The following is a 20,455-nucleotide window of genomic DNA, read 5'->3' on the forward strand; positions in this document are numbered from 1 at the left end:
GAAAATAATAACTAAAGGCTATATTATGAATAGCCTGAAATGTCCAACTACTGTTACTTTCTGTTCATCTGACATGGTGTGCCATCGTTACTGAGGAGATTTTATAAACCTATACGTTTCTATATGATTCAATAAAACACAATTTAATTAGACTTTTTTTTTTATTTATTAATTTATTTTATCCTGTTGTATAATGGAAATTTTGATGTTTCCACACAAACATCTTACTAAGTTATTGTGGCAGTATATTTGTAGGTTTGATATTGATTGACCATATTTATTGTGACCTCTCTCTTTTATGGAAAAACATTTTAGAACTTAGATTAAATACATGTGGTGATAAACTAAAGTGGAAATAGAATTTTACTTGATTAATGTAGCATAATGGACACTTTTCACAAACCTATGATGACGCGTAAAAAAAAAAAAAAACTGCGATGACGCAGTAAATGTGCCATATTCTCTCTTCTGTTCTAACTATTGTAAACTCAGTCTCTCTCTCTCTCTCTCTTTTTTTTTTTTTTTCTTCATTTGAAATATTGTGGAACTGTATTAGTGGCATTTTTCTTTTGATGTTTATGGAAGCCCTGAACCGCAAGGTGGAAAAAAAATAATTACGGTGAAAAAAAAAAAAAAAAAAAAAAACAAGTTTCAGTTCCTTCCTGAGACTAAGTCTTAAATTTTATTTTCTTCAAGAGATTACATGTTTACTGATAGTGGCACCTGGTGGCCAAGGTTGGTACCGCATACATTTTTTTTTTTTGAAGAGAAAAAAAAATTTTTTTTTGAAGAGAGAAAAAACAATTTTTGGAAGTAAGAAAAAAAATTTTTTGAAGAGAAAAATAATTTAAGATATAGGCTCAGGAAGGAACTGAGACACTATTTTTATTTATTTATTTATTTATTTTCACCGTTGTTTTTTTGTTTTTTGTCTCCACCTTGCGGTTCAGGGCTTCCGTATAAAACAGAAATTTTATCAGAGTAAACTCAACACGTAGTTCACTCCAAAAGGATTGCTTAGTGTAAAACATGCTAATGATTAGCGGAAGGGCGGTTAATTCCTTAAATGATGAGTTGTTTCCTCACAAAAGCGGTTTATTCAGCGTTGTGAAGCATCTCCTCCATAGACATCCATTCGACCTCTTGTCTCCTCGCGAGTGGCCGCCATAGAATGTTTATGGAACGGCCACGTTAGGCTAATCTATGCTAACCTTTGGTTGCAATCATGGTGTTGTGTCGAAGTCTGTTCCCCGTAGCGCCGTTAAACATTAAACATAGGGGTAAAAGACTTCGACAAAGGGGAAATATGGTGGGACAGACTTCGACACAACCCCCTATGTTTCCCCGGATACTGTTCCATGTATTGCCGTTAAACATAGGGGGAACAGACTTCGACTGTTGAAAAAAACTACAGTCCCCATACACCCAACAGCTCGTAAGTTGACGTGTATCTGTGCGCACGTATGACACACTGCCGGCTAGGTACAGTCGGCACAGATACGGAATAAGCAACTCTTATTAAAGCTATCAATAACATACCTGGTTTTACACATGGCTGGAGAAATGTCCATTATAGGTAAGTGTTCAAATAAAAAAAGCCGGCAAGCTGTTAAATTTGACAAAACGATTCTTTCCTGTAGCCATTAGCTATAGTACTGACGCAGCTGGCATGAAAGTCCCCAACAACTGACTGTGCGTGGAAAACTAAATTGAATGTTTACCAAATCAGACATTAGTTATGCAGTTCAGGCTCAGGGCTTGTTTTGGGGTTACTGTTACTCTTACTGTCTGCTTCAAAGATTAGCTTATTTTAATGCTGCATTTATGTAAAGAGCGCCGGATATTGTAAGGATGATGAGCAGGTGCTTGTTACTAAACCAGCTGAAAAACGAGTGAGCTGCCTATCTAGACAGCATTTTGAGCATGTATAAATTTGGACTTTTGGCGCTTCAGATGCCCAGACCTGCTATTTAGGCATCACTAACAAACCAATACCAAAAAGTAGAGTGGTATTACCATGTCTTTTACCGTGGTAATACTTTCTAACACCACAGCAAGACCTAATCAAAGCCTACAATAATTTTCTTTTTTTTATTTATATATTTTTTATTTGGTGCTCGTTTATGCCAATTTACCTGGCATTCACAGTTTTAAAACACACGTACACTATGCACAAATGGTCCATAAATGGTCTTCCGTGGTGGCAAAGGTACATTGTCACCCACAAGCTCAGTGTTATTTGGTTGGTGATATAATTGCAATTAATTACTAATTAGCAAAATTACTGTTTACATTGGACATCTGAAACCTTTTAAATTTGACGATTATTATTATTATTATTATTTTTATTTAAAAATGCTATGGGAAATACAAACTATAACTTCATATACACTGGTGGCCAAAAGTTTGGAATAATGTACAGATTTTGCTCTTATGGAAAGAAATTGGTACTTTTATTCACCAAAGTGGCATTCAACTGATCACAATGTATAGTCAGGACATTAATAACATGAAAAATTACTATTACAGTTTGAAAAACTTAAACTACTTCAAAGTGTTCTCATCAAAAAATCCTCCACGTGCAGCAATGACAGCTTTGCAGATACTTGGCGTTCTAGCTGTCAGTTTGTCCAGATACTCAGGTGACATTTCACCCCACGCTTCCTGTAGCACTTGCCATAGATGTGGCTGTCTTGTCGGGCACTCATGCACCTTACAGTCTAGCTGATCCCACAAAAGCTCAATGGGGTTAAGATTCATAACACTCTTTTCCAATTATCTGTTGTCCAATGTCTGTGTTTCTTTGACCACACTAACCTTTTCTTTTTGTTTTTCTGTTTCAAAAGTGGCTTTTTCTTTGCAATTCTTCCCATAAGGCCTGCACCCCTGAGTCTTTTCTTTACTGTTGTACATGAAACTGGTGTTGAGCGGGTAGAATTCAATGAAGCTGTCAGCTGAGGACATGTGAGGCATCTATTTCTCAAACTAGAGACTCTGATGTACTTATCCTCTTGTTTAGTTGTACATCTGGCCTTCCACATCTCTTTCTGTCCTTGTTAGAGCCGGTTGTCCTTTGTCTTTGAAGACTGTAGTGTACACCTTTGTATGAAATCTTCAGTTTTTTGGCAATTTCAAGTATTGTATAACCTTCATTCCTCAAAACAATGACTGACTGATGAGTTTCTAGAGAAAGCTGTTTCTTTATTTTTTTGCCTTTTTTGACCTAATATTGACCTTAAGACATGCCAGTCTATTGCATACTGCAGCAACTCAAAAACAAACACAAAGACAATGTTAAGCTTCATTTAATGAACTAAATAGCTTTAAACTGTGTTTGATATAATGGCAAGTGATTTTCTAGTACCAAATTAGCAATTTAGCATGATTACTCAAGGATAAGGTGTTGGAGTGATGGCTACTGGAAATGGGGCCTGTCTAGATTTGATAAAAAAATGACTTTTTTTCAAATAGTGATGGTGCTGTACATCAGTAATGTCCTGACTATACTTTGTAAAGTACCAATTTCCTTCCGAAACAGCAAAATCTGTACATTATTCCAAACTTTTGGCCGCCAGTGTAAATAATATTTTAAAAGGCTAGTTATAATATTCTTAATGTACCTATGATGAGTAGAGCACATTTGTAATAATAAGGCCACATTAACCACAGTGGACTGTTCCTCCTTGGTTAGGTCAATGTAGCTAGCTAGTCCACTAAAAATAAACTATCGTATTTGTTATGCAAATACTAATAGCCTAAACACATTTACATAAATTAAAATAATAATATAAAAATGAAGTCTAATTGATTTAATATGAAACTATAACTTTTTACTGTACAGAATAAACATGATAATTTTTAGTAAGAGTGATGATATGTACAGTATTTTAAAAAGACTTGGCATTGATGTTGTTACATGCACGGAGTTCTCTCCTTTTTACCTCATCAGTGCTGTTGAAAATGTTGGGGCTGTCTAGCAATTTGAGCGGTTTAATTTATTCCACAGTGCTTTAAAGTAGATGATTCACTGTAGAATATGGGGTGCATAAGTTGTGTTGCCTCCACTGAGATATCTGCTGCATCTGAAAGCTTAGGCAGCTGACTTGCTGTCCAAACAGTTTATGGCGTAGCCGACAGCATTTTTCGATGAATGAATCTCTTAAGGAAACTGGTCTCAGAACAGTTTGAAAGGCACCTTAATTCAATCCTTCCTCCGTATTCAGCCTCGAAGACAGCATTTTCCAGCTTTCTGAGCAACTATTGAGTAAAAGCTTGCTGAGTCGCACAGTTGTTCAGCTCTCCAGCTTCAGCAGCCCACAAATTCAAGTCTCACGCTGATGGCAAAATTCTATGCGCAGTCTATGTTACTATCATTTATTTATTTTATATTGAATTACATTGTCTTGTTATGTGGCGTGAGATTTATTTGAGCAGTGTGAGAGCATGAGACAGAGCCTGAAAGCGTGTGTCTCATGCCAAATGCATGAGAGTTGGTAACCCTGATAGAATACATCAAAGTACATTAGTATTATCATTTGATACCATCACTCTACCATGGTACTGTCACAGTACTTTGTGTAAGGGGACTTTACAGAGACACTGCTCGATCAGACATACACTTTGAAATTGGCTGCAAGCCTAATTTTACTGTTCTCCTCTTTGTTATCTTTTCTCTTTGTGTCCCCACAGGTTCTGTCATCCTGGCTTTATTTTTGGCAGGGTATCTGGGACAGCAGTACTTGCCTCCTCCAAAGCCCAGGGTCATCGGGTTAGATCTTGGGACCACGTTCTGCTCCGTGGGAGTGTTTCAGCCTGGCACAGGGGACATTGAAGTTATTGGGGACGAGAAAGGACGCAAAAGCATCCCTAGTGTGGTGTCATTCACCACCACTGGCATGTATGCTGGACATGAAGGCCAAGAATTATCAGACATCAATCCTCAAAACACTATCTATGATGCCAAGAGATTTATAGGGAAGATGTTTGACCGTGACACTTTAGAGCGAGAAAGTGCACGATACCCATTTAAAGTACACTTTTCAGGCTTGTTTTTATGTCTTCTTATTTCCTTCACCCATAACAGATCCCAAATAGCATACCATAGCAGTTTAGTAATACATTGTTTTCTCTAACATCGTTTTTTGCACTGTTTTACAGGTGATTTTCAACAATGAGAGTGCAGAATTTTTAGTCTCTACAAACAGCACTTTCACGGTTTCTCCTGAATTCATTGGTTCCCGACTCCTACTGAAAATGAGAAAGATGGCTGAGATGCAGCTTGGAATTCCCATTGAAAAAGCAGTTATATCCGTTCCGGCAGATTTTGACGAGAAACAAAGAAACTACACCATAAGAGCTGCTAACCTAGCAGGTCAGTTTACTATCAGTTTATTACTCCGCTCCTAGCCAGATAGTCACTAACTGCAAGTCTTGCATTGCTAGAAAGTGATTTTAAGCTTTTGCGTCTTTAACTATGTTTTAGATACTGTTTAATTAAATGTGGAAAACAGCAAGCTTTACCTTATTACACCTGTTGTAGCCTAATGCTTCTAACAGCCATGAACGTAATTGATAAGTCATTGTGATCTCGTCCCCTACCAGGGCTGGACATACTGCGAGTGATCAACGAGCCCACGGCAGCAGCGATGGCATATGGCCTGCATAAGGCTGAAGTGTTTAATGTGCTGGTGGTGGATCTGGGAGGAGGAACGTTAGATGTGTCACTTCTCAATAAGCAGGGCGGCATGTTCCTCACCAGAGCTATGGCAGGTGACTACGCACTAGGGCTGTTTCCTTAACAAGACCAGGAACTTTCTATTTAGGAAATTACAGAACCTACACACCTCATTTTTAAAGGAATGTTCCGGGTTCAATACAAGTTAAGCTCAATCGACAGCATTTGTGGCATAATGTTGATTACCACAAAAATGAATCTCGACTTGTCACTCTTTTTTTTTTTTTAAATAAGCAAAAATCTGGCTCTTACAATGGAAGTGAATGGGGCCAATCCGTAAATGTTAAAATACTCACCGTTTCAAAAGAATAGCCACATGACGTAAACAAGATGTGTGTCAATCGACAGCATTTGTGGCATAATGTTGATTTCCACAACAAGTTATTTCAGATCATCCCTCCTTTTCTTTCAAAAAAATAAATAAAATTGAGGCACTTACAATGGAAGTGAATAGGGCCAATTTTTGGAGGGTTTAAAGGCAAAAATGTGAAGCTTACAAGTTTATAAAAGCACATATTAATTCTTCTGATAAAACTCATGTATTATTTGAGCTGTAAAGTTGTTTAAAGGTGCACTCAATAACGTTTTGTTTGTGTCGTCTTGGACAGTGACACCTAGTGGTGTGGATGCAGCATCATTCAAAATCATTAGTTTTTAGTTACAGATGCTTTTGTAGAAATTCACTATTCACAATCAGCCATGATTGATTTAATCCAAGAGCATGGTTACTGAGATTAAGCATCTCAGCTTGTCAAGTGATTCTAAAATGGCCCTGCCCCATGTAGAATAAAACAGCTTTTATATGGTTACTGGTATGACTAGAGTCCTCATCTCATGTGTGTGGTCATGATTTTATACATATGTTTCAAAATTACAGTTAATTTCTTTAGGAGTAAAACTTTTTTAATGAGGAAAAAATTATCGAGTGCACCTTTAAATTGTTGTTTTAACAGTCATTTTAAGGTTTAGGGTTTGTTGACATTACACAATTGTAAAATTGTCTCTAACGTTACACATAAAAAGGTTAGTAAGTGATTTTATCACAGTAAAATCATGTTTACATGCATATTGTTTGTCTTTTTGGCTATACTTTTGAAAAAGTGTGTATTTTAACGTTCAAAAATGGGCCCCTATTCACTTCCATTGTAAGTGCCTCACTGTAACCCAGATTTTTGCTTATTTATAAAGAAAAGAAGCAATTCAAAATTAATTTGTGTGGTAATCAACGTTATGCCACAAATGCTGTCGATTGAGCTTAACTTGTATTGAACCACGAATATTCCTTTAAGGTATTTAGAAGCACTTGTTGACCACAGCATCTTCATCTCCCTAGGTAATAACAAGCTTGGAGGACAGGACTTCACCCAGCGTTTGTTGCAGTATGCCATCGAGCGAGTACGACAGCAGTATGGTGTTCCCCCTACATTTAAAGAAGACATCCACCTTCTCCGACAGGCTGTGGAGGCCGCCAAGATCAACCTGACTCAGGAGCCTCATGTTCTTCTCAAAGTTCCTCTTCACCTGCAGACAACAGGAGTCAACGAAGAGCAAGAGGAAAAAGTTCTGTTCCAGGAGAAGCTGACACGTGAACTCTTTGAGGATCTCAATGCAGATCTCTTTCAGAAAATCCTGGCACCCATTGAGACCGTTCTCATTGAGGGCCATTTAGAGAAAGGGGAGGTGGATGAGATTGTTCTGGTCGGAGGGTCCACAAGGATCCCCCGCATTAGACAGCTAATTAGACAGTACTTTGGGAAGGAACCTAACACCTCTGTGGATCCTGACCTGGCTGTAGTAACTGGGGTTGCCATTCAGGCAGGCATCATGGGTGGCTCTTGGCCTCTGCAGGTTAGCGCTATTGAAATTCCAAACAGGCACCTTCGCAAGACCAACTTCAGCTGATTGATTCAGAGATCTAATCTGACTTTTGTCACATGAGTGTTCTGTGCCAACAAACCAAAAACTGGTTAAACCGCATGTGTTTTGTCTTTGCTTCTTCCAGTGCATTAGCTTTGCAATGAACCCCTGATACCAGGCCAAACATTATGTTTACTGAAGCATTTGTCTGGACTTATTGGCCCAACGAAGCACATGTCTGGACTTATTTGCCCAACTCACAATTTTAACATTTTCTTAAGATGTTGAGTATTTATTTAGTGAACGATTATAGTTTATAACATTTAGAAAATGTTTTTTCTCCTGTTATACTGAGCAAGTGTCTGCTTAAGACTTTGGTCACAATGACTGTTGGTTCGTTTATTGCTATCTGTGTGCCAAACTGGTACTAACTGTGCAATAAAGCTGCGTTCCATTCAACTCAGAATGTCGGAATTTCCAACTTCCTATATGGAAAAGTGTAAAGGTGCAATAGCAAAATTGCAACACCACTTTAAAGTGTGTTCACCCAAAAATGAAAATTCTCATGATTTACTTACCTTTAAGCTACCCCAGATGTGTATGACTTTCCCTCTTTAGCAGAACCGAACTGAACATTTTTATAAGCAGATTTCAGCTCAGTTTGTCCATACAATGCATGTAAATGGGTGCCATCAGTCTGCTGGCTGTTTGAGAGTTTTTATTTTTTACACAAACCTATCGACTTGCTTCAGAAGAAATTAATTGATCAACTGGAGTTGTGTGGATTATATTTATGCTGCCTAAATATGCCTTTTGGACCGTCAAACAGATAGCAGCCTGATGGCACCCGTTTACTTGCATTATAAGGACCTACAGAGTTTCAACATTTTTCTAAAAATCGTAATTTGTGTTCTGCTGAAGAAGTCATATACATCTGGGATGGCTTTAAGGTAAGTAAATCATGAGGATTTTCATTTTTGGGTGAACTAACCCTTTAAGTTGGACTTGAAATCCTCTAGATACATGACGTCATGTCTACACCTAGGGCAATGTACAAAGTTAAAGATAAACGTTCACCTTTAATCAAATAAACCCCACAATTGAGTCAAACTTCCTACATTAAATGATTATTAACCTTGTTAAGCTAGCGGTCGAAGAGAAAGTGTGTAAAATATGGAAAATTATACTCTTTTGATAGTCTTACACTTGTAGGACAAATACTAGTGTTTTGTAGTATCGTTTATCCTCTGTAATTTGGTTTCTGTAGGAGACAAAGGTTTTGTATTCTTATACATAATCGGAGATATCAAGTTGGAATATCTCACATTCGACTTTGAATGGAACCCAATCAGTTTTTGACAACTGGTTTTGACATATTTGAATGACTTTGCATTCAGAGAACAGCTGTTTGTATATAACTATGACTAATCATTCCAGTAATATCTATTTATTTACCAAGGATAGCTGTTTTCAGCTACCTGTTGTTTTCTGTCTACTGGAGATTTGCTTGTCTTTTTATCATTTAAATGATTACAGCAGACCATTCATGGTTTTATGGATTAAATCGTCTTTTTATCAGTTTGTTTTCAGTACAGTGAAATAAGAGCGCTGTGGTAAACTGTCACCTGCAACTGTTTTTAATGCAAATACCTTGAAGCTTATGATTCATGACACAAGTTAAAATGTAAACTTCAAACGGAAACTTATAAGAATATAATTGAAAATATTTATAATATTACAGTCTGTACAAAATGAATGCAGTTCACCACACGGAACAAAATAGAAAAGACCAATATTTTGCCTGAAAAGGCAAATTTACTGAAACAATTGTGTAGGTTTTAGTGCAGTCTAGATGTATTTTGTTTGCTCAACTGAGAAAAACTAAAATAAAAGCTCAGTATTAGAGCTGAAATGGGGACAAAACACATTAACAAAGTAAATACAAAAAGGAGTACAGTACAAATGTGAGAGCAATTAAGATACATTAGGATGACTACAGTGAACATTTTGTGAATGCATATCCAGACCTTTCCTGTATTGGCATGAGGGATTGTCTTATAAGATTACAGTATGTTTATATGATAATTCTATTTTTACAGTCCTGTATCATTTCATTTGTTGTGTCAAAGTTGCATCATTCACAGGACCATTTCTGTGTCATTAAAACAAAGTCTTTATATCTTTTGTGCCTTTTCCCATACTTTGTTACTACACAAAGAAAAACACAAACTGTCAAAACGGCAGGGTTTCTTTTTATTGACTGACCTCTGAAACAAATCAATACAAAAAAAAAACATAAAACATCAAACAGCACAATCATTCAGCCTCTGTCCACTGTAAACAATGTCAAGTCTCACATTATGATATATTAATTCAGGGGTCATGACCTCACCCAATGGAAGCCCTGCACAAAAGTGTCATTATATGAAATTCTGTTAAATAAACAAGAGGGTTGAGAAGAAAGACTAAAATGACAAATGTAACAGTTTTTTTTTTTTTTTAAATCACTGAACAATATTCAAACACTTCCCTCTAGGACAGTGTTATTTAAAATTAGTAATATTGCACTGCACTGAAACTTAAGCAGCTTCCTTATAAACAGTGTTAACTACATAAACTACAGAATCTAAGCTAATGTTTTCGTTCATGTTTTCAGACCTTTTTTAGATAGTTTTTTTTTTTTTTGGTTTCTTCCATTTCAGTTTAAATCCCCAAATTAGGCTAAATTCTAAATTTACTTGTTCATAACTTAAAACAGAGATTAAAAAAAATAATTAAAAAAAAGCAGAATGTGCCAAAATCCCCCATGTTATCTGCAACAGCATCAAACATACTGACCTAGACTTTAAGGCTGGTGATTTCCTTCCAAAACAACATGCAACTGAACCACACGCGAAAATGTGTAGGTACACAAAATACAGTAAATATCACTGGAAGGATAAAAGCAGGCACTCTGTAAACACCTGTTTGTTCTTTAAAATTCACAACAGTTTGAACAGAAGGCATCATTAGACTGTGAATATCACATCAAATCAAGGTCTACATAGAATAAAACTGGCAAAATACATGTTTTACTCCACATTGGCTGGCTATGGATGATTAGAAAAAATAAAATCCCCAAATAACAACAGATAAATTCCACTATATTATTACAGGCATGCTTGCAATACGAAGCAAGAAACGGGCATTCTAGCATCCTCAAGCGTTAAGTCGGGGCAGAGGCCACAGATTTGGTAATAGTCAACAGAAAAACTTCACTTCCCACTCTATAACTGGACAGTTCTATTTAGTGGTCACAATTATGTACAAGCAACTTAAAAGTAGAAGAAAAAAAAAACTTTCTGTACAAGGGTCCATCAACAGTAGACTAAGAGTCAAGTCAGTAGTAAAGAGGATATCACAAACTGGTTCCAGATGCAATAGGATTTTTCCATTAAATCAGGAAACGGTTGTCTGCCTTTGTGTCTCATGTGTTTTGCTCCTTGGGTTCAATGAGAAATCCTTAATTGGTGTAGTAGTTAAATCCATTCTCCATATATGGTTCATCACTGCTGACTCCATTGTTCACCTCTGTGAAACAACAGGTAACAAGGCAATAAATACTGAATATAGTTTAAAGGCCATTGATGGATGTTTGCAAGATATCCATTATGACAATGAAAAAAGTACAAACTAAAGATCAATCATGGTTGAGACACACTGGCTTTATTCCAAGCACTTGTGAGCTGCCTACCTAGACAGCATAGTTAGGTGATAACTTGTTGCCTTTATATGCTTCTATATACCTTATATTCTCTCATATACTTTTTATATGCATTGCAACAAGAGAAGTATATTTCATTCAATACTGAAAAGTATAGAGAGAAAACAGTTCCATCTAATTACAATGAACTATTTCAACTAATATTTATGTGTACTATGTATTTTTGTACTAATTAGTGTAACAGCTCATTAGATTGGCAACATGCTCCTGCTGCCTATGTAGAGACTTCAATTCTGTCACTTATGAGGTTCCATATATTAGGATGCTGCTTTAGAAGGAACTTTAGCTGCCCATGTAGACAGTAGTCAGCAAGGCAGCTCACTTGGGCTTGGAAAAAAGCAACTGATGAAAGAAAATGTCGATCTTCAGTTTGAATTCCACACAATGATTAGGTCAGTTATAAGCCCTCCCATACTCACCACATGCAGGCCACAGTTACCCCGGCCATTGACACTACAGCCCTGCATGAGCTATCATTCATGGTGAGGGATGTCAGTCGAGAATGGATTGATGGATGAATGGATGGAGGAGACGTGATGGTGATAATCAGTGTGAGAGAGGAGGAAGAGGGGATGGAATGAGATCAAATGGGATGAAGGGATGCAGGCATAGATGGGGTGACAGTAGAAGACAAACCCAATGGGTGGAGGACAGCTACAGTGGCTGACCTTGAGACAGGGCACAAAACACACAGAGAGGCATGCAAACACTGTTGGGACACATGCACTCACTTTACACGGTATTTAATTGAAAACACATTGCAAGCAACACAGGTATACATGTATCAAACACATATGTGCGCACACACTGCTAAGAGGAGGTTTTTTGGTGGCCTTACCAGAGAAGATGAGCTTCTCCTTCATGATGTTGACATCTCGGCTGGATCTCCTGACGGCTGCGCTCAGCATGATCTGCTCCGGGTTGTAGCTATGCATCCCACTCATTCTCCACCTGTGATCATGTGCACCCAGACACAAACACACAGATCTCAGTGACTATATCCAAACTGAATTTGCTTTGCTAGTGCTGTCTCCTTTACCTAGTGCTGCCAAACAATCAAAACTAGCACACAAATCTTAACAGTGTTTTATACATTTGTGAGATATACAGTATTTATTTATGTATTTATTTTTTTAAGTATCATTTACTAAACACTGACTCAGATTTTCATAAGAACCACAAAAGTCTTCATAATTATAGTAACTAACTATTAAAGGGATAGTGCACCCAAACATGAAAATTCTCTCATCATTTACTCAATCTCGTACCATCCCAGATGTGTATGACTTTCTTTCTTCTGCTGAATACAAATGAAGATTTTTAGAAGAATATCTCCGCTCTGCAGATCCTCATAATGCAAATGAATTGTGGCCAGAACTTTGAATCTCCAAAAACCACAAAGCCAGTATAAAAGTAATCCATACAATTCCAGTGGTTAAATACATATAATTTGAAGTGATATAATAGGTGCAGATGAGAAATAGATCAATATTGAAGTCCTTTTTAACTATAAATCTCCACCTCTGACCAGCCCCAACCAGTAAATGGCGATATGCAAGTCACCAAAAAACAAAAGATGAAGAATGTGGAAGTGAAAGAGAAAGTGGAGATTTACAGTAAAAAAGGACTTAAATATTGATCTGTTTCTCACCCACTCCTATCATATCACTTCTGAAAACATGGATTTAACCACTAAAGTCTTACAGATTACTTTTATGCTGCCTTTATGTGGTTTTTAGAGATTCAAAATTCGGCCACCATTTACTTGCACTGAATGGACCAACAGAGCTGAGATATTCTTCAAAAATCTTCATTTGTGTTCAGCAGAAGAAAGAAAGTCATACACATCTGGGATGGCATGAGGTGAGTAAATGAGAAAATTACCCAGTATCTAATGTCTGTTTTTGTGATATTGAAAACATTAGTTAAAAAAGTTAGTTATCTTTCAAAACTAACATTTTGGAGTGCTGTCTATGCAGAATCAGACCATTTAAATGGGTAGGTAACTGTTAGGAAAGCATTTAATGCAAGAGAAAATCACAGCCCAATAACATGTATAATTGTGAGTGTGAATGTTGCCCTCTAGTGTATAACAACAGAAAGGGTGGTGGGCTACCATGGCAAAACACCCAAAGTATACTTTCTGTTGGTAATCTTTAATTCAAGCATCCCCTGGGTTAAATACTTATCAATTGTTAAGCGAAATGCAGTGATATTAAAGTGAAAATGGCTCCAAATGTGGGATGTAGTTTAGTAAGACGAATTAGTAATAGCATTGACAACAAAATTCAGGTAGAACAAGATACAGATAGACAGACAGACTGAAACAGGGTTTTATAAAAAAGAAGCGCAAGGGACATGTAGCATGGGTCAACAGCAGTGATCCAATTACCTGATTATGTGATAGCTGAGAGACGCCAGCATTCAGCAGAGAAGAGGGGCATGCACATCAGGCAGAGCAAGAGGAGGAGAGGTTGAAGAAAAGCAAAAGGTTAAAAGGGAGAGAATCAAGATGTCAGTTCAGAAAAGCAGAAGCAAATGTCACTATGGCAAGCGCAGCAAACAGAGTTTCCAGAGCCCTACATATCATCAAGTAATCAATTTACACAAATGCATTTATCTCTCACACATTTAAAATTACAATGTAAACAATGTCAAACAATGAGAATTCCCAATAGGAAATGACATCAGAGTAGTTGATTTTGTAAAAAAAAACCAAGAGACGTCCTTAGCAGACTAGTTAACAATACAATTTTGCACATGCTCTAATGTAATTGTTTTTTGTTTTCCTATTTTATAATGAAATAATGTATTGTTAGAGGTTTTTGTTTCTTTACACAAAGAGTACTCCCAATCAGTTCCACACAGTGAATTATAGATGTTCTAAACTCAAGAAAAAAACAACACTGGTTCAGGTCTCGGAAGAGAAAGAAATTGTATCGTTCCATCCCTAGTATTTATATTTAGAAAAATTGAAATACTCTATGAACTGCTATTTTTTATTGCTTGCATTATAGATAGGATTCAATAGATTTCATCCGAAATGTATATTCTTTACAAAGAGAATCACACTGATATTTCTGAGACTGGGTGGTTATGGAATATACATTTTTCTGGTAAATGTAATGTTTTACTATTAACACACTTGAATTACTTTTTTTGATAAACAATTACTAGGATGAATCACAAATGCATAATACTGTGACCAATTATTCAACAGTATCATTTACCTCTGTATATACAGTAAATGTGTCAGAAGTTCTTTAGGACAAATGCTAGTAAACACAAAATACTTTATAATTGGTAAATACAAATACTGTAAATAGAAAGATAGAAAGGAACAATAGAAAAAAACGATAGATAGAAACAACAGAAAGAAAGAAATGATAGAAAGAAAAAAGAAAGAAAGATAGTCACAAAGCACACTTACTTCTGGAATATAAATATTCCCAGTACTACAGCAAAAGAGATGAGATCAGTGGAGATCCATATCATACAGTATTCATCTGGACTCTGGAGGGACACAAAGGCTGATGAGGCAGAGACACCACTAGATGGCGCTACGTGTCTAAAGAAATGCTATTAAAGCCAAGAAAAATATGTGTTCTCACAACAATGAATTTTCAATTAAATATTTTTGAGCTGAGCATAAATAGAAAATTTTATATATATATATATATATATATATATATATATATATATATATATATATATATATATATATTACAGAGTAGAAATTTCCATGACTTCACCATGACTTAAGTTTTTATTAATTTGGATGACTTCAAGGCCTGGAAATCACAATTTTAATATTCCCTGATATTTCCAGGTTTCCATGGGAGCACTGTATATTGCAGAACAATCTGTATATTAAACAGATTTGTGTTACACTTTAGAACATAATTCAGAATACATTTAATAAAGCAATATGCTGCATATTATAAAAGAAGGCCAATGTAGCAGATGTACAGCAATAGATATCTTGGCAAAGTTTGGTGCCATTGGGCACTATTGCCATTGTCTTATCAAGTAACTTCAAACAGATGAGGGCTTGTACCATGAGCCAGAGTGGAGAGGGCACCTTCCTGAGCACCTGCGGAGCATCAGAGGAGACAGATGGTACCCCACTGCACCACAGCAGAGAATACAGCCACGGCTCATTCACCGTATACAGAGTCACACTGATGTTATTTTCATTATACAGCCTATTACAATAAACACACAGAGATCAATCAACGCATTTTACACACTTGACTGGGGACTAAAGACCTATTCACACCAATGTGACAAATTTTCGGTAGTTTTTACTTCTAGCCCCACTTTTTTGTTGCTGTCATCGCTTTTTTATGTTCCACATTTTCAGAGACACCACCAGTTTGAATATCACTGGTCGGTCAATTTCTTTCTTTTACATTTTTTTTTACGTTTTTATGCATTAAGCAATCGCTTTAACCCAGAGCAACTTACAGTACATTCACAATATACTTTGATTTTATCAGTCCATGTGTTCCCGGGGTTTGCTTGTGCCACGTTCTGCCACTTACAGGAAAAAACTAAAGATTAACATTCTTTGGAAAAAAAAGAAAAAAAAAGAAAAAAGTGGAACACTGGACATTGGCTCATTACATATTGGGATGGATTTTGTTTTAAAATATTGCCAAACATTTGCCCTTAGTGTGAATATGCCTTATCTTTTCAAAGATACCCAGGTTTTTTTTGATGCTGTAGCCTTTGTTCCCAAACTGTGCTTTATCAGTGTATACACTGTAAGTCAGTCCAGGTGTCTGTAAGTAGGGCAGCAGCCTACCGGACATCCTGCGCAGATGCCTGATTATAGCGCAGAAGGACTCTGCTGATGCCTTTATGATGAAGAGTGTCCAGGGGAAGCTTCTGCACAGAGGTCTGCTGGAAACCAGAAGCTACCTGCCTCACCATCTCCCTGTCACTGTCTGCAGTCCACATCACCTACACACACACACACACACACACACACACACACACACACACACACACACACACACCAAACCCATATGTGAGAAGCAAATACAATCGCTGTGCTTCCATCCAAACATTCTTATGCACATTTTGAAAATGCGCATAAGAAATCCTAAATGGAAATGTTTGATATGTGAATAAACTCAAAATGCGCATACAATTTAATGCGAAAGGAGGAGGTTGATTTTCTAGAGTTTTGCATTAGATAAAATGCGCATTAAAGTGATGGAAACGTCTTATTCGCATAAATGCAGACGTGTCGTGACCATTTGTAAAGCGTTCGTCGGATGGTGTAGGTGTGCGAGAGCTTGACATGACTGGCTCAGCGAAAGGCCCGACCATGGCACACAAGTCTTCAAACATAGCCCCTGGTTTGTCGAAAGTGCTTCACCCACATATCGTCATTAAAATCGGCCCTCACAATCCACCAGAACTGTTTCGAACGCAGACACTCCCAGGTATATGGAGGCTGTTGGTGAATAGGAATAGCCATTTGAGCCCTCATTATATGAGCTATTGCACTTATTCTGCGACATCTCCTGGCAGCATTTAATATCATAATGCACAAATGCTTTATTACAGCAAATACAACTCTCCCTGAAGCAAATAGGTTTTTCAGCTGCTCCATGACAAAAGGCAGGCTCCTTCAAGATAAGATTTCCACGAACTGTAAATGCGCGATGTTTTGCATTTCCTTTAGTCGAATTTTCAGAAATGCGCATTAAAAATGCGAAACATTTTGATGGAAACCCAGCTAGTGTCTAATTGTAATATTACTATAAGAATAATTTATGATATTTGAAATTATTAAATAGTTTATTGACACAACAGCCAATATAATTATTGTAAATTATTGCACATGGCTTGAATGTTACACTATGACATTGCCATGCTCGGAGTCGTGACTAGGAGCTTACAGGCGCTAGTGCAAATTTCTAGTTGGAACCATTTCGCTGGGCCTAGGAATGATTTCGCCACTGGCCATGCTGGCATACAAAAATTCCTTCTCCCAGACTGTTCCCCCAAAGTTAGAACCATACAAATCTCTAGAATATCATTGTATGCCGAGAATTAAGATTTTTTTTTTTCCTCACTGAAATTAACGGGCCTAGCCAAAACTGTAAATAAGATGGGGGTGACCACACAATTTCAAGTCTCCCTGACTGCAGTTTGCAGAATGGGCGGGGCAACACATTGGGGCGTGGCTACACGTGTCACCCCACCCATAACTTACTCTCATTGGCTCAGTCATCTTTTATTGGTGTACATTTTATTGGTGTACATGATAGGAGATGCATTTTAAAATAGTGTAGCCCGATAATTTTTATTATAGTGCTGTGGCTCGTAAGTAATATGAAATTGTGTTGTACTTCACAGTTCATTGCAAACAGATGTAGTAGGAGTCTGACTGAGCAGCCTGTTGTTGTTTCAGTCGTGTTGAAAGTGGAGGGCAAAATTACTAATCCTACAACGGCGAAGATTCAACTCTAATGCGGTCGTAGTCAGTGCTGAATTAATTAGGAAAGATAATCTTGATTTTAGTGCTATGACTCGTAAGTGATATGACTTTGTGTTGTACCTCACATGCCATTTCAAACAAATGTAGTAGGACTAAAATCCATGGAATTTAGGATCGAATATCACATACAAGCAAGCACTATAATCAAATGGTTTGGCTCAACTATTCAATATCTCTCAAACAATGATAACACACCAGCAACGACGACCACATCTCCTATCATGTATGTCTATGAAAGATGAACGAGCCAATGAGACTATGTTATGGGTGGGGCGACACGTGTAGCCCCGCCTCATTCTTCAGGCTGCAGCCAGGTCCTTCTCCACAATTTTAGCCATATGTTATGGCTCAACCGCAGGCAAAAGACAATGAGACATCTAGACGTACATTAAATCAACACTTACCTGCCGCTGTGGAATGCCAGACCTCAGAACAGTCTCCAGGGTGAGGTTGACCCAGTCGAGATGGTAAGGGTGACCGGCTGGCGGTCTGCGCAGTCTGAACACAGCCGAGCATTTGGACCGAGCCGCTAGTTTCAGCATCTGTTCCAGACTGCACACTGTCTGGTTCCCCACCAACCAGCGCTCTGACACTGACATGTACTGCACCGTCCAGAATGGATCATCCTGTGTTTATTGACATCAGTTAGTTCAGTAAGTAGTTCCAAATGAAGAAAAAATATGTTGATATTTAAATAAACAAGTGCTTGGCTCTGCAGTTTTGTCTGCATTGCCAACATATGACATTTAGTTACATTTTTTAGGTTCTAAAGACAACATGAAACTACATTCGCAAAACATTTAACCTTTGTAATATGTGTGTATTTCAGATTTTAACAGAATATTCAGCAGGGATCAATTTAGGGCAGACTTGACTTAACCATCTGGATTTTATTGGGTCAAAGAAACAGTCAAAAAGCACACTTACTTCTGGAATATACACATTCCCAGAACTACAGTAAAGGAGATGAGAATTAACCATCTGGATTTATTAGGTGAAATCATGTTAAGCTATATATTATTGGTTACAATTATTTTCCCCGCCTTATGGACTGGTAATGTCAGCAGAAAAGAAAATAATTTCAGAGGCAGGGGATATTATATCAGTTATTATATTTTGATGAAATATTATAAAAACAAACATTTTGTTTTCTTTAGAATAACATGACCTGATCATGCACAATAAAACCCAGTACATTTATTAAGAAAGTTGAAATTATGATTTTATCTTTAAAATCTAATCAGAACTCTCCTCTTCATTAAAGGTGCTGTAAGAGATTTATTTTTATGGAAAAGTATGCAAAACATTTTCCTACTCTCTTAAAGATATTAATGAAATAAATGTCCTGGGATATCTCACCGGTCTCTGTGACAGCTGTAGACTTTGTAAACAGCAAACAAAAATGTGTTAGCAGATCGCGGACATTGACGCTTTTCACCTGTCAATCATTTTGCTCGTTCATATAGTGTTGTATTTGAAGCAGATCACTGAGGCTATGATTCATAATGTTTGTCAGTTGAGGGCGCTATTGTGCCACTGTAGAACTTAGCCATAGGAACAAACAATGCTGCTCTTTTGCTCTGTTTTGGTCTCAAAATTATCTATGGAGGGCAGGGTTCTGGAAAGAGGGGGTGTGACTAATTAAACAGCTCAGTCACATGAATGCTTCAGAATGCTAAAACTGCTTACAGCACCTTTAAGTTATCATGAAAATGCATAATGAGCAAAACTATTATGCTACTTGTTCATTTAGCTTATGGACATTGTTTGGAACCAAAAACTCCCTGCACCTTCAGAAACCATTGCCCAGCATTCAGCGAGCGCAGATCGGTCCAGTTGAAGAATGAGGCATCATCATACTGTCTCTCTGGAAACACTTTTTTCACGTCTGTGGTTCTTCTCAACGTCCGGTCTCTCATGAGGAAGGGCACACCATCTAGACTGTAGCCAGTTACACAGAGGTGTATATGATTAGACAGCACTTAGATTGCATTGGAGAAAGCTTTTCCATTAGGGCTCAACCTGCCAGGACAGCTGAATACTACTCGATACGAGACAGAAGCTGAGAGTGGAGAGCAACTTTACACTGATATTGGAAGAAAAATGAGCAATAGAATTAATATTATTGCAATCCATTTTTAATTTAGCAGATGTTTTTTGATCAAGCGCAATGTCCAACTGGAGATAAATGACTTGCTCAAGAGCATAATGTTGGAACCACCCATTCTAGGAATTAAACCTTTGGGTTACCATCCCATAAGCCATTTTAAACATTAAGCCACATCAACCTATTTCATTTTAATATGGTTTTATACAAGCATCAACTCTCTATGAAAAAAACAGGATATTCATCTACACTAGATGAATCTTAACAAATTGTGGCCTATGCAATCAACCACAAAAGAATTAATGGCCCACAACAAGACTTAATTTTCAATTTCAATTCTTTTGTATAGCTTTTTCCACAATACATTTTGTTCCAAAGCAGCTTACAAAGCTTTACTTAACTGACCCAATTATTTGAGTTTTCAACTATATTAAAAAGGAGTGCAATGATGCAAGATGGATAATACAATAAAGAAAAAAT

General features: G+C 37.2%; 2 protein-coding genes across 10 annotated transcripts in view; one reads left to right on the plus strand and one right to left on the minus strand.

The window, feature by feature from the left end:
• Positions 1-1,435: 1,435 nt before the first annotated feature.
• LOC127429779 (heat shock 70 kDa protein 13-like) lies at positions 1,436-10,095 on the plus strand. The gene is made up of 5 exons (XM_051678963.1): positions 1,436-1,576; positions 4,690-5,030; positions 5,158-5,371; positions 5,602-5,769; positions 7,068-10,095. The coding sequence occupies exons 1-5, from the start codon at positions 1,552-1,554 to the stop codon at positions 7,634-7,636; spliced, it is 1,317 nt and encodes a 438-aa protein (XP_051534923.1). The 5' UTR covers positions 1,436-1,551; the 3' UTR covers positions 7,637-10,095.
• Positions 9,824-20,455, minus strand: part of LOC127429778 (glycerophosphodiester phosphodiesterase domain-containing protein 5-like) — an 87,822-nt gene continuing 77,190 nt past the window's right edge. For 6 of the 9 annotated variants that reach the window (XM_051678954.1, XM_051678958.1, XM_051678957.1 and 3 more), the window contains 8 exons: positions 19,659-19,809; positions 18,273-18,494; positions 16,162-16,319; positions 15,412-15,559; positions 14,785-14,867; positions 13,747-13,761; positions 12,193-12,305; positions 9,824-11,161 (listed from right to left, as the gene is read on the minus strand). In XM_051678954.1, coding sequence (XP_051534914.1) covers positions 11,094-11,161; positions 12,193-12,305; positions 13,747-13,761; positions 14,785-14,867; positions 15,412-15,559; positions 16,162-16,319; positions 18,273-18,494; positions 19,659-19,809 — 958 coding nt within the window. In that variant the 3' untranslated portion in view covers positions 9,824-11,093. Of the gene's footprint in view, positions 11,162-11,773; positions 12,023-12,192; positions 12,306-13,746; positions 13,762-14,784; positions 14,868-15,411; positions 15,560-16,161; positions 16,320-18,272; positions 18,495-19,658; positions 19,810-20,455 lie in introns of all 9 variants that reach the window. The other 3 variants (XR_007895335.1, XR_007895336.1, XM_051678961.1) reach the window with 3 other exon arrangements.

Source organism: Myxocyprinus asiaticus, chromosome 39 (genome assembly GCF_019703515.2).
Source record: "Myxocyprinus asiaticus isolate MX2 ecotype Aquarium Trade chromosome 39, UBuf_Myxa_2, whole genome shotgun sequence".
Taxonomy (NCBI): domain Eukaryota; kingdom Metazoa; phylum Chordata; class Actinopteri; order Cypriniformes; family Catostomidae; genus Myxocyprinus; species Myxocyprinus asiaticus.